We start from the raw sequence: 17,288 nt of genomic DNA on the forward strand, positions 1-17,288 counted from the left end.
CTGACCTGTGGGGGCCCTTGGATGAGAAAGACTGGAAGCCAGAACCCGCTGCAGCGCAGCAGGGTCCTGCCACAGCGGCCTGGCTTTCGGGTGCCGGTGCACTGGATTCTTGGGGACCCAGGACTAGGAAGGATCACAGGAGATCTGAAAGGAGCTCTGCAGGTCCAGACGAGGGTTTTCAAGGCCTGCCTGCCAGAAGCTATCACAGACCTTGGGCTGTCTGGGTTGTCTTTGTCCTCAAAACCACGCAGCGCCGTCCTTCAGTACAACCCCTCCTTTGGAGGAGCTTTTGTTTAATGATAAGCTAAATCTGTTAAAGATTTATGACCTTACTTGCTTTGTTTCAAAGCCTGTTTGTTTTTTTAACGCGGGAAGAATTTGTTACCATCGTGTTCTTTGGCACCGGTGGGTCCCGAGTCCCTGGGCAGGCTCTCGCTGCAGTCCAAAGGCAGAGACGAGGCAGGATGGGCCATGGCCACGGTAAAGCACGTGGCATCACAGGGACCATGTAGTTTAGCTGTACATCAGCCACAGCCTTTTGACAGAGAACTTGTTGTAGAGATGGGCTTTGAAGCCTGTCACCCAAAGATAACATCTTTGAAACCCCTCTGGTCAGAAGGTTGCGGGCAGCATCTTACTCCTTGGGACAGAGACTGTGTTCATTTATTTTTGGATAACACCTATTTGATTGCGGCCCACCCTTGAATGTAGTTAGTCATAACCAGAGTTTAAAAAAACCCAACCAACCACCAAATTTGGGACTGTGGCTGAATAACCTGACCAACTTTCTATGGGTTCCACAACTATTCAGAGTGCTTAAAGAAGTGTATCTGGAAAAAGATGGTAACACTGGTATTTTTCACAAATATTGCCAATTTATATGGTATGTGCTCAATATTAGAAACTATCATTAAAATCTTTTTAAGTAATGTGAAACAATGCATAAATGAGCTGTATATTCTATTTAAGTATTTGTTGCCTTAAATAGTAGCTCCAGGGACCCAGGACTGGAATAGCAGACACGTTGCTGGACATGGATGAAGTTTCACTGGCAGAGGTCTCTAGCACCTGGCTTAGGAAAATGTTGTTCCCCTTAAAAATGCCAAAGCTGCATACTTTTTTACTGCCGTGCTATAGATTTTAACATTATGGTAAGTACGGCCAGCAGTTGAAGTTCATCATGGATACTTTGGATCTGGCTGATACAGATTGAAAGAACCTTTAGTCCTACTCTTTTAAATTTTTTTGTCCATAATTCTGAAGCGCAGGGATTATACTTTTCTGGTGTGTTTTTGTTTTGAAATGTTATTATTCCATTTGTTTGCTGAATCGATAACTTGCCATAGCTTCCCTATTTCTTGGACTTGTGGTTGAAGCTGTAAAAGTTAACTTGATTTCACTACATATGAAAAATAAAATTGCCATTCATTCACCACTGCCTTCTATTTTGAAAGTATACTTGTATGATGTGTTTATACACGTAGTATTTTTAATTTCCAGCTTTGGTGCCAACATGAGCCCATTCTGTTTATTGCCCACAGTGGGAGCTTTGTGTGTTTTGGGGAGGATTTCTGTTCCGCAGCAGCAGCAGTTTTAGCAGCTGCGTGCTTTGCAGCCCTCCTCTCCTCTGGCGTGAGATCCGGCGGTGAACTCAGTGAAGGGCAGAGTAGGAGCAGGGTTGGACTGTCCCCTTTCTGTGTCTTCTGCAAACTGAAAAGCCATTGTGGAGCAAGGCGAGGTGACTTTCAGCCCCCCTGTCCGTGGGGGCTGAAGGCAGGAAGCCTGTGCTTGGACGATGCAGCAGATAGTCATGGCAAGGAAATGATAAGCTGGGAATCTTTTCAAGACACTTCTTCAAAAGGATTTGGGGTCTTTCATCAACCAGTCTGGTTGTGAGACCCCGTGAAGTTGTGTGTGTCTGCAAACACACACGTGAAACCCTTTTCTGCAGGTCAGACAGTCACTGATGCTAGAAGAAGAAGTGACCTGGGAGGAAAATGGCACGGGGTGGTTTGGTGCCCGAAGGCACATACAAGGGAGTGAAGTTTGCCTGGATGACTCAAATGTGCCACTTGTGCATTCTGAATCCCTTGGCAAGGGCTGAGAAAACCCATCCATCTTGTACAACTGCTTGCTAGAAAGCAAGGAGGGTCCTCTGAACATCCCCACAGCCCCTCCGAGGGCTGAAGAAACACCAGGAAAAAGCATCCTTGGTGTGCTTGAGCCCCTGTACTGCCAGCAGACCGCCCCTGCACTCACACTAGCCACAGGGAGCCCCTCAAAAGTGGGAGTGCTGAGGGGTGAGGTTGCTCCGGATCTGCAGCAATGAGACCTGGAAGAGAGGTTCCCTGCTGCTGGCTGCCTGCTGAGTTAAGCACGGGAGCCATAGGAAGCTGTTGCCTATTGCAAGGAAGGGCCTGGCCAAGGACAGTGCTGCCTTATGTATAAAGATAAGGCTTATATTTATATTTTTACATATGGCTTTTCTAAAAGCAGAAGGTAGGGAAGGTGAACGCAGCTTCTTTGAAAGTTAACAATACTGTCGACAGCAAGGAAATAATGAGCATCCAGCTGGATCCCTTTCAGGATTTATTCAGTACCTTTTTCCATGTTGAATAGGACAATTATGTGCTTTTTGCTATGCATCTTGGTTTTTATCTTGGTGGATTCTCAGTTGCACCAAGAAGTAGAAAAGAACTAAAGCACATAAGGAATTTTGTCTTTAATAATGTTTAAAAATTGGAGCCAGTATCAGCTGAAGTGTGATTTGGTATTATTTTCCTTGCAGCTCTGGATTTTTTTCCTTGCCATCTTGTATGGGGAATCACAGCTTTCACATTTACAAAGTGTGTCTACATAACTGTGAAGTTACATTTCTTCTCTAGCTTTCTTCAGTACAAGATGGTGCTGGTGTATTTTGGGTCCTTCAAGCTCAGCTGTCTTTTGCTTTGTTTGCAGTAAGCCGAGTATTCCCAGATTTTTTCTCTACTGCCCAAAATATCTAGAACTGTTAGTGTAGTTTTTTGTTTGTTGTTTTGAGTTTGTTTGGGGGTTTTTTTTGTAGTTGTTGTCTGTTTATAAAGCCTTCAGCACAACCATCCCAAAGTATGGCTTAAACAGTTTTCCCTCCACCCTTTAATTTCCTCAAAGTCTTTAGTAGTATAAAAAGTTCTGTTTCACAAAAAAAAAAAAAAAAAAAAAAAAAAATTTTCGTCTGTGTGGGTACCAGAAGAGGTACATTAAAAAGGACAGTACGGTTCTGGTGAACTGCAATGGATCTGTACAGCTTGTTTTAAAACAAAACCTCCAGCTTGTCTTAGAAACAGAGTAGTTTTGTCTGTGTGTTAAAAGCAAACAGTTTTGGGGTCTGTGCCCTTCTTGTGCAGATTTGTTTTTTTTACTATGGAGGGGGGAGAATGTATTGCAGGAAATAGAGCCTTGCCATTGTAATGCCCGTTCTGCTGGGTGAAACATGTCAGGACCACGAGCTGCACAGAGATAGCAAAGAGCAGGATTAAGGAATTGGGAATGGTTCTTCCTTATCCTCTTCGCTCTTATCCTTAGCGTGTGGGACAGCGAGAAACTGATGTGCCTAAAACTAATGACTTTTGATAAACAAGACAGTCTGCTTCCACGTAAATGCTGCTCAGCTGGGACGAGAGGACTTAAGAAATTCTAGAGTTTTACACAAGTCTCCCAGCTTCCATGTCTGACTTTTGCAATAGAAGCCTAAAGGCGGTGGTAGAATGACTTGTGTTTTTTGTCTTGCTTTCCAGTTGGCCTGCTGCTGTGGTACTGCCGCTTGTTCCTTGTGCTGCAAATGCTGCCCCAAGATAAAGCAGTCAACCAGCACCCGCTTCATGTATGCGCTTTACTTCATCCTGGTGACTGTCATCTGTTGCATCATGATGTCAACAACAGTAGCTAACGAAATGAAAACGCACGTAAGTAAGACAGCCGAACCCACCGCTGCCCCTGGAAGGAAAGGGGGCTCCTTCTACCGCTCTTCATGTATAGCGGTGGTCAGTTCCCTCCACCCATCCTCTTCCAAACCCAGACAGGATGATTTTCCATGCCCAGCCTCTTCCTGTCAGTTGCTCACCCATCGAGTGTGTTTCACAACAGGAAGAGTCCAGGATCACAGGACTGGCAGCCTTCCTCCTCTTTCGTTGTGCGGAAACGCGCTGCAGCGAGCCCGTCCCAGGTCTGCTGTGTGGGTAGTGTCACTAGAGGCTGTTAGGGAACATGCTGTAGTAGAACAAATCAGTTCAGTCTAATGTTGAGTTCATCTCTGGCAACTTGTTTAGTAGCAGAAGCAGCAAATTAGAAAATAACTCTTCAAGTGTTGCCTTTTTAACTTTAATTCTGTGTTCTTGGTGTTGTGTGACAAACTACTGCAATGCACAATGCTGCAGATCCTTTACAAGGGGTTTTCTTCAGTCTGCGCTGAGTCATCGTGTTCACATGGCCTCTAACCACAGCAGATATTGTTCATCTCTAATTGTCTTTTTAATTAAAAAGCTTCAAAAGCATGAAGGGAGCTGTGGCTAAAACTAGATTTTAAAACTGAAGTTTCTTTTAGAGTCTTAATATAATTTTCCTAAGCTAAATGCTCACCAGCCTGCTTGCAGTTACACACTAGACCTGTTGTACCACATCTTTGGTTTGATTTCTTAAGCCAGCCAAGTTGCTCTCGGTACTACAAATCCTCTCTCTCGGCCTCTACAAACTACAAGATGAGAAATCTGTTTGCAAGTAGAGGGAACAATGGCTGGATTGCTCAATTCTTAAATACCAAGTTTCTGCACCAAACTCAGTGTCAGGCCTGCTTTGAGGTTGTGAATGCGCTTGCCCTGGAGGTTCAGAAGGCTTCCCTTGCTGCCTGTGGGCACCTGGCTGTTTTGTGTTGCTCTCCCAAGAGGGAGTGCCGCTGGGTGCACAGTTCGGGCTGTGCCCTCATTTAACCAGCTTCTGGTCAAGCTGATGCCCTGCTTACCTTCTGCGCTTGACTTTCAGTTGTCTGTGAAGGACTTCCCTCCCCAGCCTCCTGGATCCAGAAGCTGGTGGTACCACCCTGTGCCTGGAAGACAGATGAACCAGAGGGCTTACAGCGGGGCTAGTTTGAGGGTTTCCGCGCTCTGCTGCCAGTCACCTTTCTTTCTTCCCATTGCACCCTCTTTGTGTATTCTGTCCTAATTTTCTTTCATTTATATAGTGCTTTGATTGAGTTATCCACCTTCTTACCCACAGCACCCAGAAGTTGCTGGCAGCCCTGTAAGAGCACCCACTACAGACATGGTGCTTGCCGTGAGCCACGACTTAAAAACTGTTCAACGTGTGCGTGCTGAAATTGCTTGCCAGGAATTACTTTGACTCACTAGATGCTTAGCTTGGCAATAAAGTGAATAACCCAAGGAACTCAAGTGTGGGAGACAAATTACAAGCTCATATCCAAATTTCATAAAGTCATTGCCACGGAGACCAGCTTCAGGGCAGGTAAGACTGCGCTGGGGAAGGGTTCTGTAGCGGAAAAGGCCGACGAGAAGCTCTTTTTAGGGCTTTTTTTGAAGCCGGGACAAGGCCCCTGCTTGTCCTGGGGGCTGTCAGCTGGGGGGGCGGTGCTGCTGAGCGAGCCTGGGCGGAGCCGCCACCACCCCCGGTCATTTTAAACGACCCATCAACGTGCCAAACGGTCATTGCCACGGAGACCAGCTTCAGGGCAGGTAAGACTGCGCTGGGGAAGGGTTCTGTAGCGGAAAAGGCCGACGAGAAGCTCTTTTTAGGGCTTTTTTTGAAGCCGGGACAAGGCCCCTGCTTGTCCTGGGGGCTGTCAGCTGGGGGGGCGGTGCTGCTGAGCGAGCCTGGGCGGAGCCGCCACCACCCCCGGTTTATCCCACCTCCAGGGGATAAAAGGTGTCAGGGAGGGCAGGGACTAGTCCCTGCCCACAGAGCACGGAGGGAGCAACCGGAGCTGGTGTGTGTGTACCGGCCGGGCCCAGTGCTTCTACTGGTGTACACGGTAAGGTCAGTCGCTCCTGGGGACTCAGCTATGGTTGCTACCAGATCGAAGGCTATGTTTAGGAAAGCTGTGGGTACCCAGAGCGAGGCCCCACGCAAACATATGGGTGTGCAGGCCTCTGGGTGCAGAGAGTGCCGGAGCCTGGCGCTGGCAATGGAGGGTAGCGGAGACAACACCTGTATAAGATGTGAACAGGTGAATGATCTGCTCTACCTGGTGGCCCAGCTGAAGGATGAAGTGGAGAGGCTGAGGAGCATCAGGGAGTGTGAAAGAGAAATTGACTGGTGGGTGCACTCCCTGAGAGTAGGGGAACAGGTTGAGGCCCCGTGTAAATCGGAGGACCCTCTCCCCTCTTCTCATCAAGCGACAGGAGAGGATCTCAGAGAAAAGGAGGAATGGAAACAGGTCACTGCTCGGGGAAACAGGCGAGTCCCCTCCCAACCTCTCCCAGCTTCCCAGTTACCCCTGCAGAACAGGTATGGAGTCCTGCAGGAGGAACTGGCCGATGGAGAGGAGGATGGCACACCAAGACTAGAGAAGACAGAAAGTACACGTCACAGCGGACCCAACTTCACCACTAGCTCCAAAAGGAAAAGGAGAAAGGTCATAGTTGTGGGTGACTCTCTGTTGAGGGGGGCAGAGGGACCAATATGCCGCCCTGACCCGCTACACAGGGAAGTCTGTTGCCTCCCTGGGGCTCGGGTCAGGGATGTGACAAACAAACTCCCAGACCTAGTAAACCCCTCTGATTATTACCCCCTGTTAGTATTTCAGGTGGGTAGTGATGAAATGGGTAGGAGGAGGCTGAAATCAATTAAAAGAGATTTTAGAGCCTTAGGGCAGCAGCTCAAGGGGTCAGGAACACAAGTAGTCTTCTCTTCTATCCCACCAGTGGCAACTGTGAATAAAGAAATTGATAGGAAGAGGCAACAGATCAACTTGTGGCTCCGGGACTGGTGTTACAGGCAGGGCTTTGGGTTTTTCGAACATAGGTGGCTATATGAGACACCTGGCATGCCATTGTCAGGTGAGACACAGCTGTCCCAGAGGGGGAAAAGAATTTTGGGGCAGGAGTTGGCAGGGCTCATTGACCGGTCTTTAAACTAGATATGAGGGGGGAAGGGGAGATAACTGGGCCTGTCAAGATTAAGCCTGAGGAAAGCATGCCACGGTTTGAAGGAGGCCACATTAGTGAGGACTCACACTCTGACATTTCATCAGAGAAAGGTGATAGACGTTTAGAAATTACTGCTAGAGAACAATGGGAAAACCCTTTCCTAGAAGGGGAAAAGGGTACTAGGCTAAGAGTTAACAAAGCTCACGGACAGAGCTTTAAGCCGAAAGTTAAGGGGGATGGGGATAAAACCAGGCCTGCTGGTAATGAACCTGAGTGTCAAGGGCCAAAGATGGGGGTGAAATCAGTAGCCCAGGTCAAGTGCATCTACGCTAATGCACGTAGCATGGGCAACAAACAGGATGAGCTGGAAGCCATGGTGCGGCAGGACAACTATGACATAGTTGCCATCACGGAAACGTGGTGGGACGATGGTCATGACTGGAATGCTGCAATAAGTGGCTATAAGCTCTTCAGAAGGAATAGGCAAGGAAGGAGGGGGGGGGGTGTGGCTCTGTACATTAGGGAGTTGTTTGACTCTATAGAGATAGACTCCAGTGATGAAGAAGTGGAGTGTTTATGGGTAAGGGTGAAAGGGAAGGCTAACAAAGGTGATTTTGTGCTGGGAGTCTGCTATAGACCACCCAACCAGGATGAGCAGGCTGATGAGGTATTCTATAAGCGGCTGGCTGCAGTCTCGCAAACGCCAGCCCTTGTTCTAGTTGGGGACTTCAACTTACCAGACATCTGCTGGAAATATAACACAGCAGAGAGCAGGCAGGCTAGGAGGTTCCTCGAGTGTATGGAGGATAACTTCCTGACACAAATGGTAGGTAAGCCTACCAGGGGAGGTGCCTTGCTAGACCTACTGTTCACAAATAAAGAAGGGCTAGTTGGGGACGTGGAGGTCGGAGACAGTCTTGGGCTTAGTGATCATGAAATGGTTAAGTTTTCCATTCATAGTGAGGTAAGGAAGGGGATTAACAAAACCTCCATCTTGGACTTCCGGTGGGCAGACTTTAACCTGTTCAGAACCCTGGTTGGGAGAGTCCCGTGGGAGGTAGTCCTGAGAGACAAAGGAGCCCAGGAAGGCTGGACGCTCTTCAAGAGGGAAATCCTAAAGGCCCAGGAGCAGGCTGTCCCCATGAAGCGCAAAATTAAAGGGCGGGGAAAATGGCCGGCCTGGATGAACAAAGAGCTCTTGATGGGACTTAAGGAAAAAAGGAAGGTTTACCACCTTTGGAAGAGGGGACAGGCAACTCGGGAGGAGTACAGAGATTGTGTTAGGTCATACAGAGAAAAAATCAGGAAGGCAAAAGCCCAGCTAGAACTCAACCTGGCCATTAATATAAGGGACAACAAAAAAAGTTTCTATAAATATATCAACAAAAAGAGAGTGACAGAGAATGTCCATCCCTTACTGGATGCGGGGGGAAACCTTGCAACCAAGGATGAGGAGAAGGCTGAGATACTTAATGCCTTCTTTACCTCTGTCTTTAATAGTCAGACCAGCTACCCCCAGGGTGTTCAGCTTCTTGGGCTGGAAGATAAGAATGGAGAACAGAACAACTCCCCTGTAATCCAAGAGGAAGTAGTTAATGATTTGCTTATGCACCTGGACACGCATAAGTCTATGGGGCCGGATGGCATTCACCCAAAGGTTCTCAGGGAGCTGGCAAGAGAGCTTACCAAGCCTCTCTCCATTATTTATCAACAATCCTGGTCAACAGGAGAGGTGCCAGATGACTGGAGGGTGGCCAATGTGACGCCCATCTACAAGAAGGGCCGGAAGGAGGATCCTGGAAACTACAGGCCTGTCAGCCTGACCTCAGTACCGGGAAAGATCATGGAAAGGATCATCCTGAGTGAGCTCTCAAGGCATGTGCAGGGCAGCCAAGGGATCAGGGCCAGCCAGCATGGGTTTATGAGAGGGAGGTCCTGCCTGACCAACTTGATCTCTTTCTATGACCATGTGACCCGCTTTCTCGATGAGGGGAAGGCTGTGGACGTTGTCTACCTGGACTTTGGTAAGGCCTTTGACACCGTCCCTCACGGCATTCTCCTGGAGAAACTGGAGAATCATGGCATAGACAAGTGTACCCTCCGCTGGATAAAAAACTGGCTGGATGGCCGTGCTCAGCGAGTTGTGATTAATGGAGCAAAATCTGGTTGGCGGCCGGTCATCAGTGGTGTCCCTCAGGGCTCAGTTTTGGGGCCAGTCTTGTTCAATATCTTCATTGATGATCTAGATAAGGGGATTGAGTGCACCCTCAGTAAGTTTGCGGATGACACCAAACTAGGTGGGAGTGTTGATCTGCTTGAGGGTCGGCAGGCTCTACAGAGGGACCTGGACAGGTTGGACCAATGGGCCAAGGCCAATGGGATGAGGTTTAATAAGGCCAAGTGCCGGGTTCTGCATTTCGGTCACAACAACCCCAGGCAATGCTACAGGCTTGGGGAAGAGTGGCTGGAAAGCTGCCTGGCAGAAAAGGACCTGGGAGTGTTAGTGGACAGCCGGCTTAACATGAGCCAGCAGTGTGCCCAGGCAGCCAAGAAGGCCAACGGCATCCTGGCCTGTATCAGGAATAGCGTGGCCAGCAGGAGCAGGGAAGTCATCGTGCCTCTGTACTCGGCACTGGTGAGGCCTCACCTCGAGTACTGTGTTCAGTTTTGGGCCCCTCACTACAGGAAAGACATTGAAGTGCTGGAGCGTGTCCAGAGGAGAGCCACCAAGCTGGTGAGGGGTCTGGAGAACAAGTCATATGAGGAGAGGCTGAGGGAACTGGGCATGTTTAGTTTGGAGAAGAGGAGGCTGAGGGGAGACCTCATTGCCCTCTACAACTACCTGAAAGGAAACTGTAGAGAGGCGGGGGTTGGCCTCTTCTCCCAAGGGAATAACGACAGGACCAGAGGAAATGGTCTGAAGTTGCGGCAGGGGAGGTTTAGATTAGATATTAGGAAGAATTACTTTACTGAGAGAGTGGTCAAGCACTGGAACAGCCTGCCCAGGGAGGTGGTGGAGTCACCATCCCTGGAGGTATTTAAGAAACGTGTAGACGTGGCTCTTCAGGGCATGCTCTAGTGCCCGGGATTGTTGGTTTGTGGTGGGGTGTTGTGTGTGGGGTTTAGTTGATGGATGCTGCTTGCTTTTTTTTTTTTTTTTTTTTTTTTTTTTTTTTTTTTTTTTGGGGGGGGTGTTGTTGTTTGTTTGGTTTTGTGTTGTGTTTTTTTGTTTGTTTGTGTGTTTTTGTGTTTTGTTTGTTTTTTTTTTTTTTTTTAATGTGGTTGGACTCGATGATCTCAAAGGTCCCTTCCAACCACTAAGATTCTGTGATTCTGTGATTTTCCATCAGTAGTGTGGTTTTAATGCAGCTTGTATCCCTAACAAAAAATACTCGCTCTTTATCCAACAGAAAAGTGATTCAAGAAGCCTTCAACAACATGCTTTTCAGTATTGCCAAATTTCTTTTCCAGTTCATAGTCTTGAAAGCTCAGTGTGGGAAGAAATGGCACAAAGAGTAGCTGTTAGTGTGAAGTGGAAAAATAATCACTCTCTTAATTTAGAGCATTTGATGTCTTTGAATGGGGAAATGGACCATCTGAAAGTAGGCTTTCTTTGTCTGCTCTCTAATTTAATAATTATGTTCGGGGCTGTTAAAAGTTCAAAGACTCCTGAAGCTAATTCAGCCCAGTTGTAATAGAGTGCACCTTCAAAATATTTATTCAGACTTACCAATGATGAACTGTGTTTTGAAAGTGCTGGGCACTTACTGATTCCTTTCCTTTTGGATGGATCATGGAGCACTCCTAGCTCCTGCAGCCAGAATGTAAGCAGGCACTTTGCATAATGCTTCTAGGACCTCACCCTCTCTTTCTTGAGAGGAGAGAGAACTTTAATTAATTTTAATTAGAATTTTATAAATTTTGTATTAAAACAAAAAATTAAAATCTAATATTTTAGTGCAGTCTTTTATGGAGACATAATCTTGGCAGGGAACTGTGTGTCTGCTTTACCAGTTTAGAGATCAAATACTTATGCTGATGTTCCGTGAAAGGAATCTATCCCTTGTCAGTGAGGGGGTTTTTTTGTTGATTGGCTATAAATTCCCAGGTCTAAAGTAGTTCTAAGAGTATGTATTGTAATTTTGAGAGGAAGCAACAGCAAATGTACATCTCTTACGGACACCTTAAACAGAAACTTTTAAAAAATGTTTGTCTTTGTTTTGCAGTATTTATCTACCCCCACAGTCATGCATTCTGTCTCTTAAAACACGTTTAGGACAGGTTTTGAGTTCCTGAGGTGCCAGACTCTGCAGGTGCCAGCCCAGAGCTGAGGACCTGCTCTGTGCCCTGCAACATGGCTGGAAAAATGAGGCACTGTCTCAGGGAGCTCAACTTCCACATCCTCACCAAAGCTGGCAGGTAGATGAAACCATGTCTTAGTGGGAGGACACAGTACCTGTGGAGTTTCAAAACCTCGGCTCCTAATCTGACCAGCAGCATTTTGAGGACATTGTATTTTGTGCTGAGCCTTCAGAATTGAACAGGGTCTTTTGCAGGGGGAGGGAGGTTCACTGTTGTTTTCACTCTTCTTCCCCATATCCTGAGCCGTTCCTGTGCCCACAGGACACCAAGGGAGAGACCCCCAAAGGGCTAAATTCTGACAAATGTGCAAAGAAACGAAGGCGTTTATGTTTGATCTCTGGGCAAGAAGCAAGAGTCAGTAGAGAGGGCATAGGGAAGGAATGGGTGGTTTTGACCAGGAAAATATTTTGAGTAGTAGCATGTAGAATAGATTTCAGAGCAGCAAGGTTGTGTATCAAGGCAAAAGAGGTGCAGAGTGTGCAGGGTAGAGTGGTAGAGTGTGCATCAAGACATGAGAGCCCCAGTGATCGGGACAGAAAGACAGAAAAGACCAATATGTAGTTACACAAAATGCTTTAAAGACTTGACTCTGTTCCAAAATTGAAGCAAAGCAGGACCCAACTTGAAGAAATGTTTCTATGCCTTGATCCAGTTTTTTTTTTTTTCTCAGTTATTCTGGTTTTTTGAAAAATAGGTACAGCTGTACTCATAAATGTTCTGTTGAAGCAAAACTTTACATTTCACAGGCTTTCAAAGCATAATTGAGAGAAGAAAAGGGAAATAATTTTTTGGTCTCTTGAAATAATGTTTTGATTTTTTTTTAATTAAATTTTTAATGGTAGAGCTGTTTCAAAACTAGTGGTTTCATCCTGAAAATATCTGTATCCTACTTAAATAATGAAATGAAAAATTAAAAAGATATTTTCAGGAAAACAAACACCAGTAAAAAGCAGTTCAGTTGTGTCAAAGCATTTCAGTTCTACATGGTTACATGTTCTGGCAGAGCATGCTTTCAGGTGTGTTTCCCCTGCCAGCTTTATATCATCGCCCTGAACTGCATTGTATGATGTTAAAACCCAAATTTGCTACCAAAAATGAGTTTTTTAAGTGCAGATGCCCATTGCCTATTTCTGATAAGAATTTAGCCATAGATGAAAGATGGCTTGTGTTTTGGGCTGATTGTTTTTTGGTTTTCTATTCTGTTTCTCAGCTGCTCAAAACAGGCAGTTTTACCTGGGTTTTTTGCCCTTGTCTCCCCATCTACACGTATTTTCTTTCATGCTTCCTCCATTTCCATAGCAAAGTTCATCTGCCACATTCTCCCTCTGTTGGATGAGGACATCCGGACGAAAGTAGTCTCCTTCATGCTCTTCAGGCCCATTTCTACACACTTCTTCCTTTCTGTTCCCCCTCTGGTGCTATTTCCTCTGTTCCTGCATTCACACGTTTGGGTGCAGACAGACCCAGCCTCAGAGGTGGCCAAGCCCCAGCCGGCCGGAGCCTGGACACGGTGTGGCCGTGTGGGCTTTCTTCTTGCACTGCATTTATTTCAGGCACCCGCAGCTCTCCGTGTGTTGAACACGCGTTCAGGGCAGCCTGTCCCTGTTTCTGTCGATGTTGCCATTGTCTCAAAGGGTTTCACTGCGCTTGGAAAGTTACCCACTGCTGCGATAACAGCATCGCTTGTGCAGCAACCGAGGTGTTTACGTTATCTGAGCACATACTGAGTTTCTGCAGCAAGAATGTTTTGTCCCCTACGCAGAGACCAAATAATTTAGCTTACGTTGCTTTTAAAGGTTAAAAGTAGATATTCCGCTATATCAAACTTGGCAAATAACTAATCCATGACTTTTCGCAGCTGGCAAAACTACCCAGCAAATGGAAAGTCTGGTAAATCACATAGGCTGGGCAGGTTGCTCAGCAGCTGGACATGTTTCAGAGATACAGAATTTTAAAACATAAAAAATTAGTCATTTTTAACTTTCAGTGGAGAAGTCACGTAGGCCTTGATAAATTGTTCCCAGCAGCAGACCATCCTCTCACGAAAACATGCACTTTTCATTACATCAGCTGTTTTGTCCCCAGCATTGTGCTTATGTTTATTATCTACTGGGGTTCCCAAGAGTTTGGGTTTATTCTTGTTTTGTTCCTTCAGGATCATGGGTCTCCAAAAAGGGCATTCAATCTCACAGGACTATTCCTGTGGAACTCACTTATTACTGCATGGTGTTGTGCGTTCTACATGATGGCTGAGCCCTTTGTTCCTTATGTAGGCACAAACTGAGCTATTGTTCTTGTGAATCCATCCATTTTCTCTCAGCCAGATCCATAAGAAAATTACTACTAAATGGAGAAAAGAACATATAGGGTCAAAAATCCCATCCAGATCTCTGTACAAACCTATGCAATTAAAAAAGATGCCCATTTACAGTTACCCAGAGACCTGTTTTTAATTAGCTAGTCGATTCATCAAGTTCCATGGTATTTTTTTGGTTTGTTCTCTAACTCTCATAAGCAAAATGCTGCTTGGTACCAAGTATAGATTTTACAGAAATCTGTCTCCTTGGTCAGTACTATCATCTATATTAAACAAATATCTCATTTTCTCAGAAATACTGTTAATTTAGTGTTATGCATCTTTTTAATCTCTGCTGTCTGATGGTTATTTTAGGCAAAGAACTGGAAAGCATTAATTGATGGCCCAGTTGCTTTGCCTGGCACTGCTGTGGCCCCTTGGCTTGCCCTGGCATCAGTGTGGCATTGATAGGTCTCTTAATTATTCCAGTCAATCCATTTGCTCGTTTTGAATGTTGGCACATTTGCATGATCTGATGTTTCATTGCCCTTCAAGAGCTATGAAGGGCATGGCTGATGCTCTGGACAGTTTCTTAGGAGCTCTCTAAAAACTCTTGGATGCGAGTTAGCCACAGCTACTTGTTCACCGTCCAACTTTTTAGACAGTGGCTACTCATCTCTGAGTTACTTCTGAAAGAGCATCTCAGAATGGCCCAGCTTCAATCTGTTCTTGTAACACCACGCAGCTGCATTGAGACCTGCCTTTCATCTCCTGGGCTGGTTCTAGCTCACCTAGGATCAGCTTGCTACCGTAGTTAGGTTTGCTGCCCTTAGCACAACAACACAGTGTTGCTGTGAGCTGCTAAAATATTTGCTCTTTTAGGGAAATTGCCAGGAGGGTGGTTGAGCTCCTGACTGGCTTGAGTTGCTGGCAGGGGAGAGGAGGTTGCATGCCCTGCTGGGGGAAGCAGGCTTTCAGAGCCTGGTGGCTGGAAGCCAGCAGTTTATGTTTCTTCCTTTTTTCCTGCATCTCAGATGGCTTTCTACCCAGCTGGGAACGCTGCCTGATCGCTTGCTCTTGGGTCCTGTTTGTTCTCTCACTGTCCTGGTTTCGTGTACTGACCTGCATGCTGAAGGAAGGAGAGACTCCTACCTTTGCCAATTTCTTGGAAATGTTCAGGGATGGTGTTGTCCACAATCTTTGTGTATTTTTCCTAAGCAAAATCTGGCCTGGCTGAACGCTTTCTGAAGCCCAGTTCCCATTTCCTTTGCCTGAGTTATTTATTTGTGCATGTTGTGTCCTGGTACACATTGTCTTCTGCCTTCTCCAGTTACCTGTGCAGGTAGCAGTGATCAGCTCCAGAGGGTTTGACGTGTTGCTCGACTGGTCTCACCAGCCTCAGCTGAGGGCTGTGAGCATACAGAGAGGCCCTTCTTTCTTTGAAAAGAACAGTGGTTTTCTAATTAAACGCCTGTATTTCTGGGCAGCTGAATGGCTCCCTGGCAGCGGGGGGTGGTGTCTGCACAGAGGCACCCCACAGGAGTGGGTCCTGGCCACATAGACCTGCTTTTTTGAGTGCGCAGCATTGTCTCTGCCTGGTGAAACTGAAGCCAGAATGTGCAGCTGTTTGCTTTTCTCTTGCGGCAAGAGCAAGGCCTCAAAGGCAAATATTTAATGAGTCAAGAGAAAGGTGGAATTTTCCTGCCTCTTTGTTAATATAAAACAAAATCAGGGCAACTGGCACAACTTCCTGTCACAGGGTGTGATGGAGGGGAGGGGGCTTGCTGTCCTTGTGCTTCTTGGGTGTGCTTCAGTCTGCTTTTCCACCAAGGGCAGCACAAGCCAGAGCTTCCTGCCCTGCAGCCCCATTTATGCCCCTTCGGCTGGTAAAAACACTGGTGTGGCTAATACTGAAGCAATCAAAGTCTTTGCTGTAAAGCATGGGAAGAAGGGAGAGGGTCCCAGAGTGAGGGGATAAGCAGTAAGGAGCAGGGGTGGCTTAAGCCAAGAGAGATGAAGGAAAGGCAGGTGGACTTGTACCCCAAAGCATCTGGAAGGAGTTGAGAGTGGAGGCTCTGGAATACTCCAGCCCCTTGTGGTTTAGATTTCTTTGCGTCCCTTGAACCCTTAAATCCAAGCTGAGGGCTATCAAAAGTGAAAGTGTTAAATGGAGCCAGTGAAAAATCGGTGGTACGTAGACGTAGACATACGTGGTTATGAGGAGCCCTGTGTCCTATCTGACGGCTTGTAACGTGTTATGCTTTTCAGATTCCCTTCTACAAACAGATGTGCAAGGGTATTCAGGCAGGCGAGATGTGCGAGAAGTTGGTGGGATACTCTGCGGTGTACAAAGTCTGTTTTGGAATGGCCTGTTTCTTCTTTTTTTTCTTCTTGTTCACCATCAAAATTAACAGCAGCAAAAGCTGCCGAGCATACATTCATAATGGGTGAGTATTTGCTTGATTTGTTTAACTAATTTCCACTTCTCTTTACAGGTTTGTGTTGCCTACTTCCCAGTTGGGTGTAGTACTAGGCAAAAAAAAACACAAAACAAAACAAAAGTTGATTTTACTGCTTTTGTCAGAAGTAATGCAATCAAGTGAAAACTAACTAAAGTGGCGATCAGTCCTCAAAGGCTCTTTTTTCTCTTGTTGGGCTTGAAATAGAGATTTCTCATGGTACTTAAGTTGAAGACCTCTAATTCCTATTACAACCAGATGATTTCTTTTTTTGTCCCCTCCTTTTGTCCAGATTCTGGCTTATTAAACTCATACTTCTGGCAGCAATGTGCTCGGGAGCCTTCTTCATTCCTGATCAGGACACTTTCCTCAATGGTACGTCTTTCTTGTTTCGTTATGGTGCTTTCTTCTGTGCTACTTTGTGCGTGGTTACAGATCCTAAAGGTCTGATCAACGTGAATATTGCCATGTTTCTTGAAGTAAAGCCAGTATAGCCCAGGTGCAAAAGGAATATTCGGAGTTGTTTTGGGGGGAACTCTGTGCACAGAGCATGTGGTCTCCATGTGAATGTGCAGTAAAGAGCATGGGTTTTTTTCTGACCAAGAGCAGAACCAGCTGGATAGGTAAAAATACCACTGCGGCGCTGTCTTTCTTGCAAATTCTTTAAGAGCTGTAATGGTGCACAAGAAATTGTTCACTCAAGAACACAGAGTCGCCTGTTAGTTTGGCTTGTGCAAGTGGCCCTGCCGTAGCACAGCAGCCGGGGACTGTGCAGCGTGGTGGAGAGGTGCCAGCGCTCAGGGGGGCACGGTGACCTGCTGGGCACTGCTGGTGGCTGCCTGGAAACCTGCAGAGCCGCAAAAGAATTTGGGGTGTTGTTAGCTTTCAGGCTGGTGGAGTAAATGCATTAAGGTAAAATTAGACTTCTTGGGGCATGTTGCGAGTGCTCTGCTGAGCACTCTGCCGTGCCTGAAGCATTCACAGTTTTGGAAGACACCGTGGCACTGCACTGGAATCCTGGTACTGGCCCAGTGC

At 46.5% G+C, this 17,288-nt stretch overlaps 1 protein-coding gene across 1 annotated transcript in view; it reads left to right on the forward strand.

Annotated features, from left to right (window-relative positions):
* The window catches only part of SERINC5 (serine incorporator 5), a 41,206-nt gene that overhangs the window by 9,272 nt on the left and 14,646 nt on the right, over window positions 1–17,288 (forward strand). The window contains exons 2-4 of the mRNA XM_074166555.1: window positions 3,777–3,944; window positions 16,063–16,241; window positions 16,546–16,628. Of these exons, the coding sequence (XP_074022656.1) occupies window positions 3,777–3,944; window positions 16,063–16,241; window positions 16,546–16,628 (430 nt within the window). The remainder of the gene's footprint in view (window positions 1–3,776; window positions 3,945–16,062; window positions 16,242–16,545; window positions 16,629–17,288) is intronic.

Source organism: Numenius arquata, chromosome Z (assembly GCF_964106895.1).
Source record: "Numenius arquata chromosome Z, bNumArq3.hap1.1, whole genome shotgun sequence".
NCBI classification, from domain to species: domain Eukaryota; kingdom Metazoa; phylum Chordata; class Aves; order Charadriiformes; family Scolopacidae; genus Numenius; species Numenius arquata.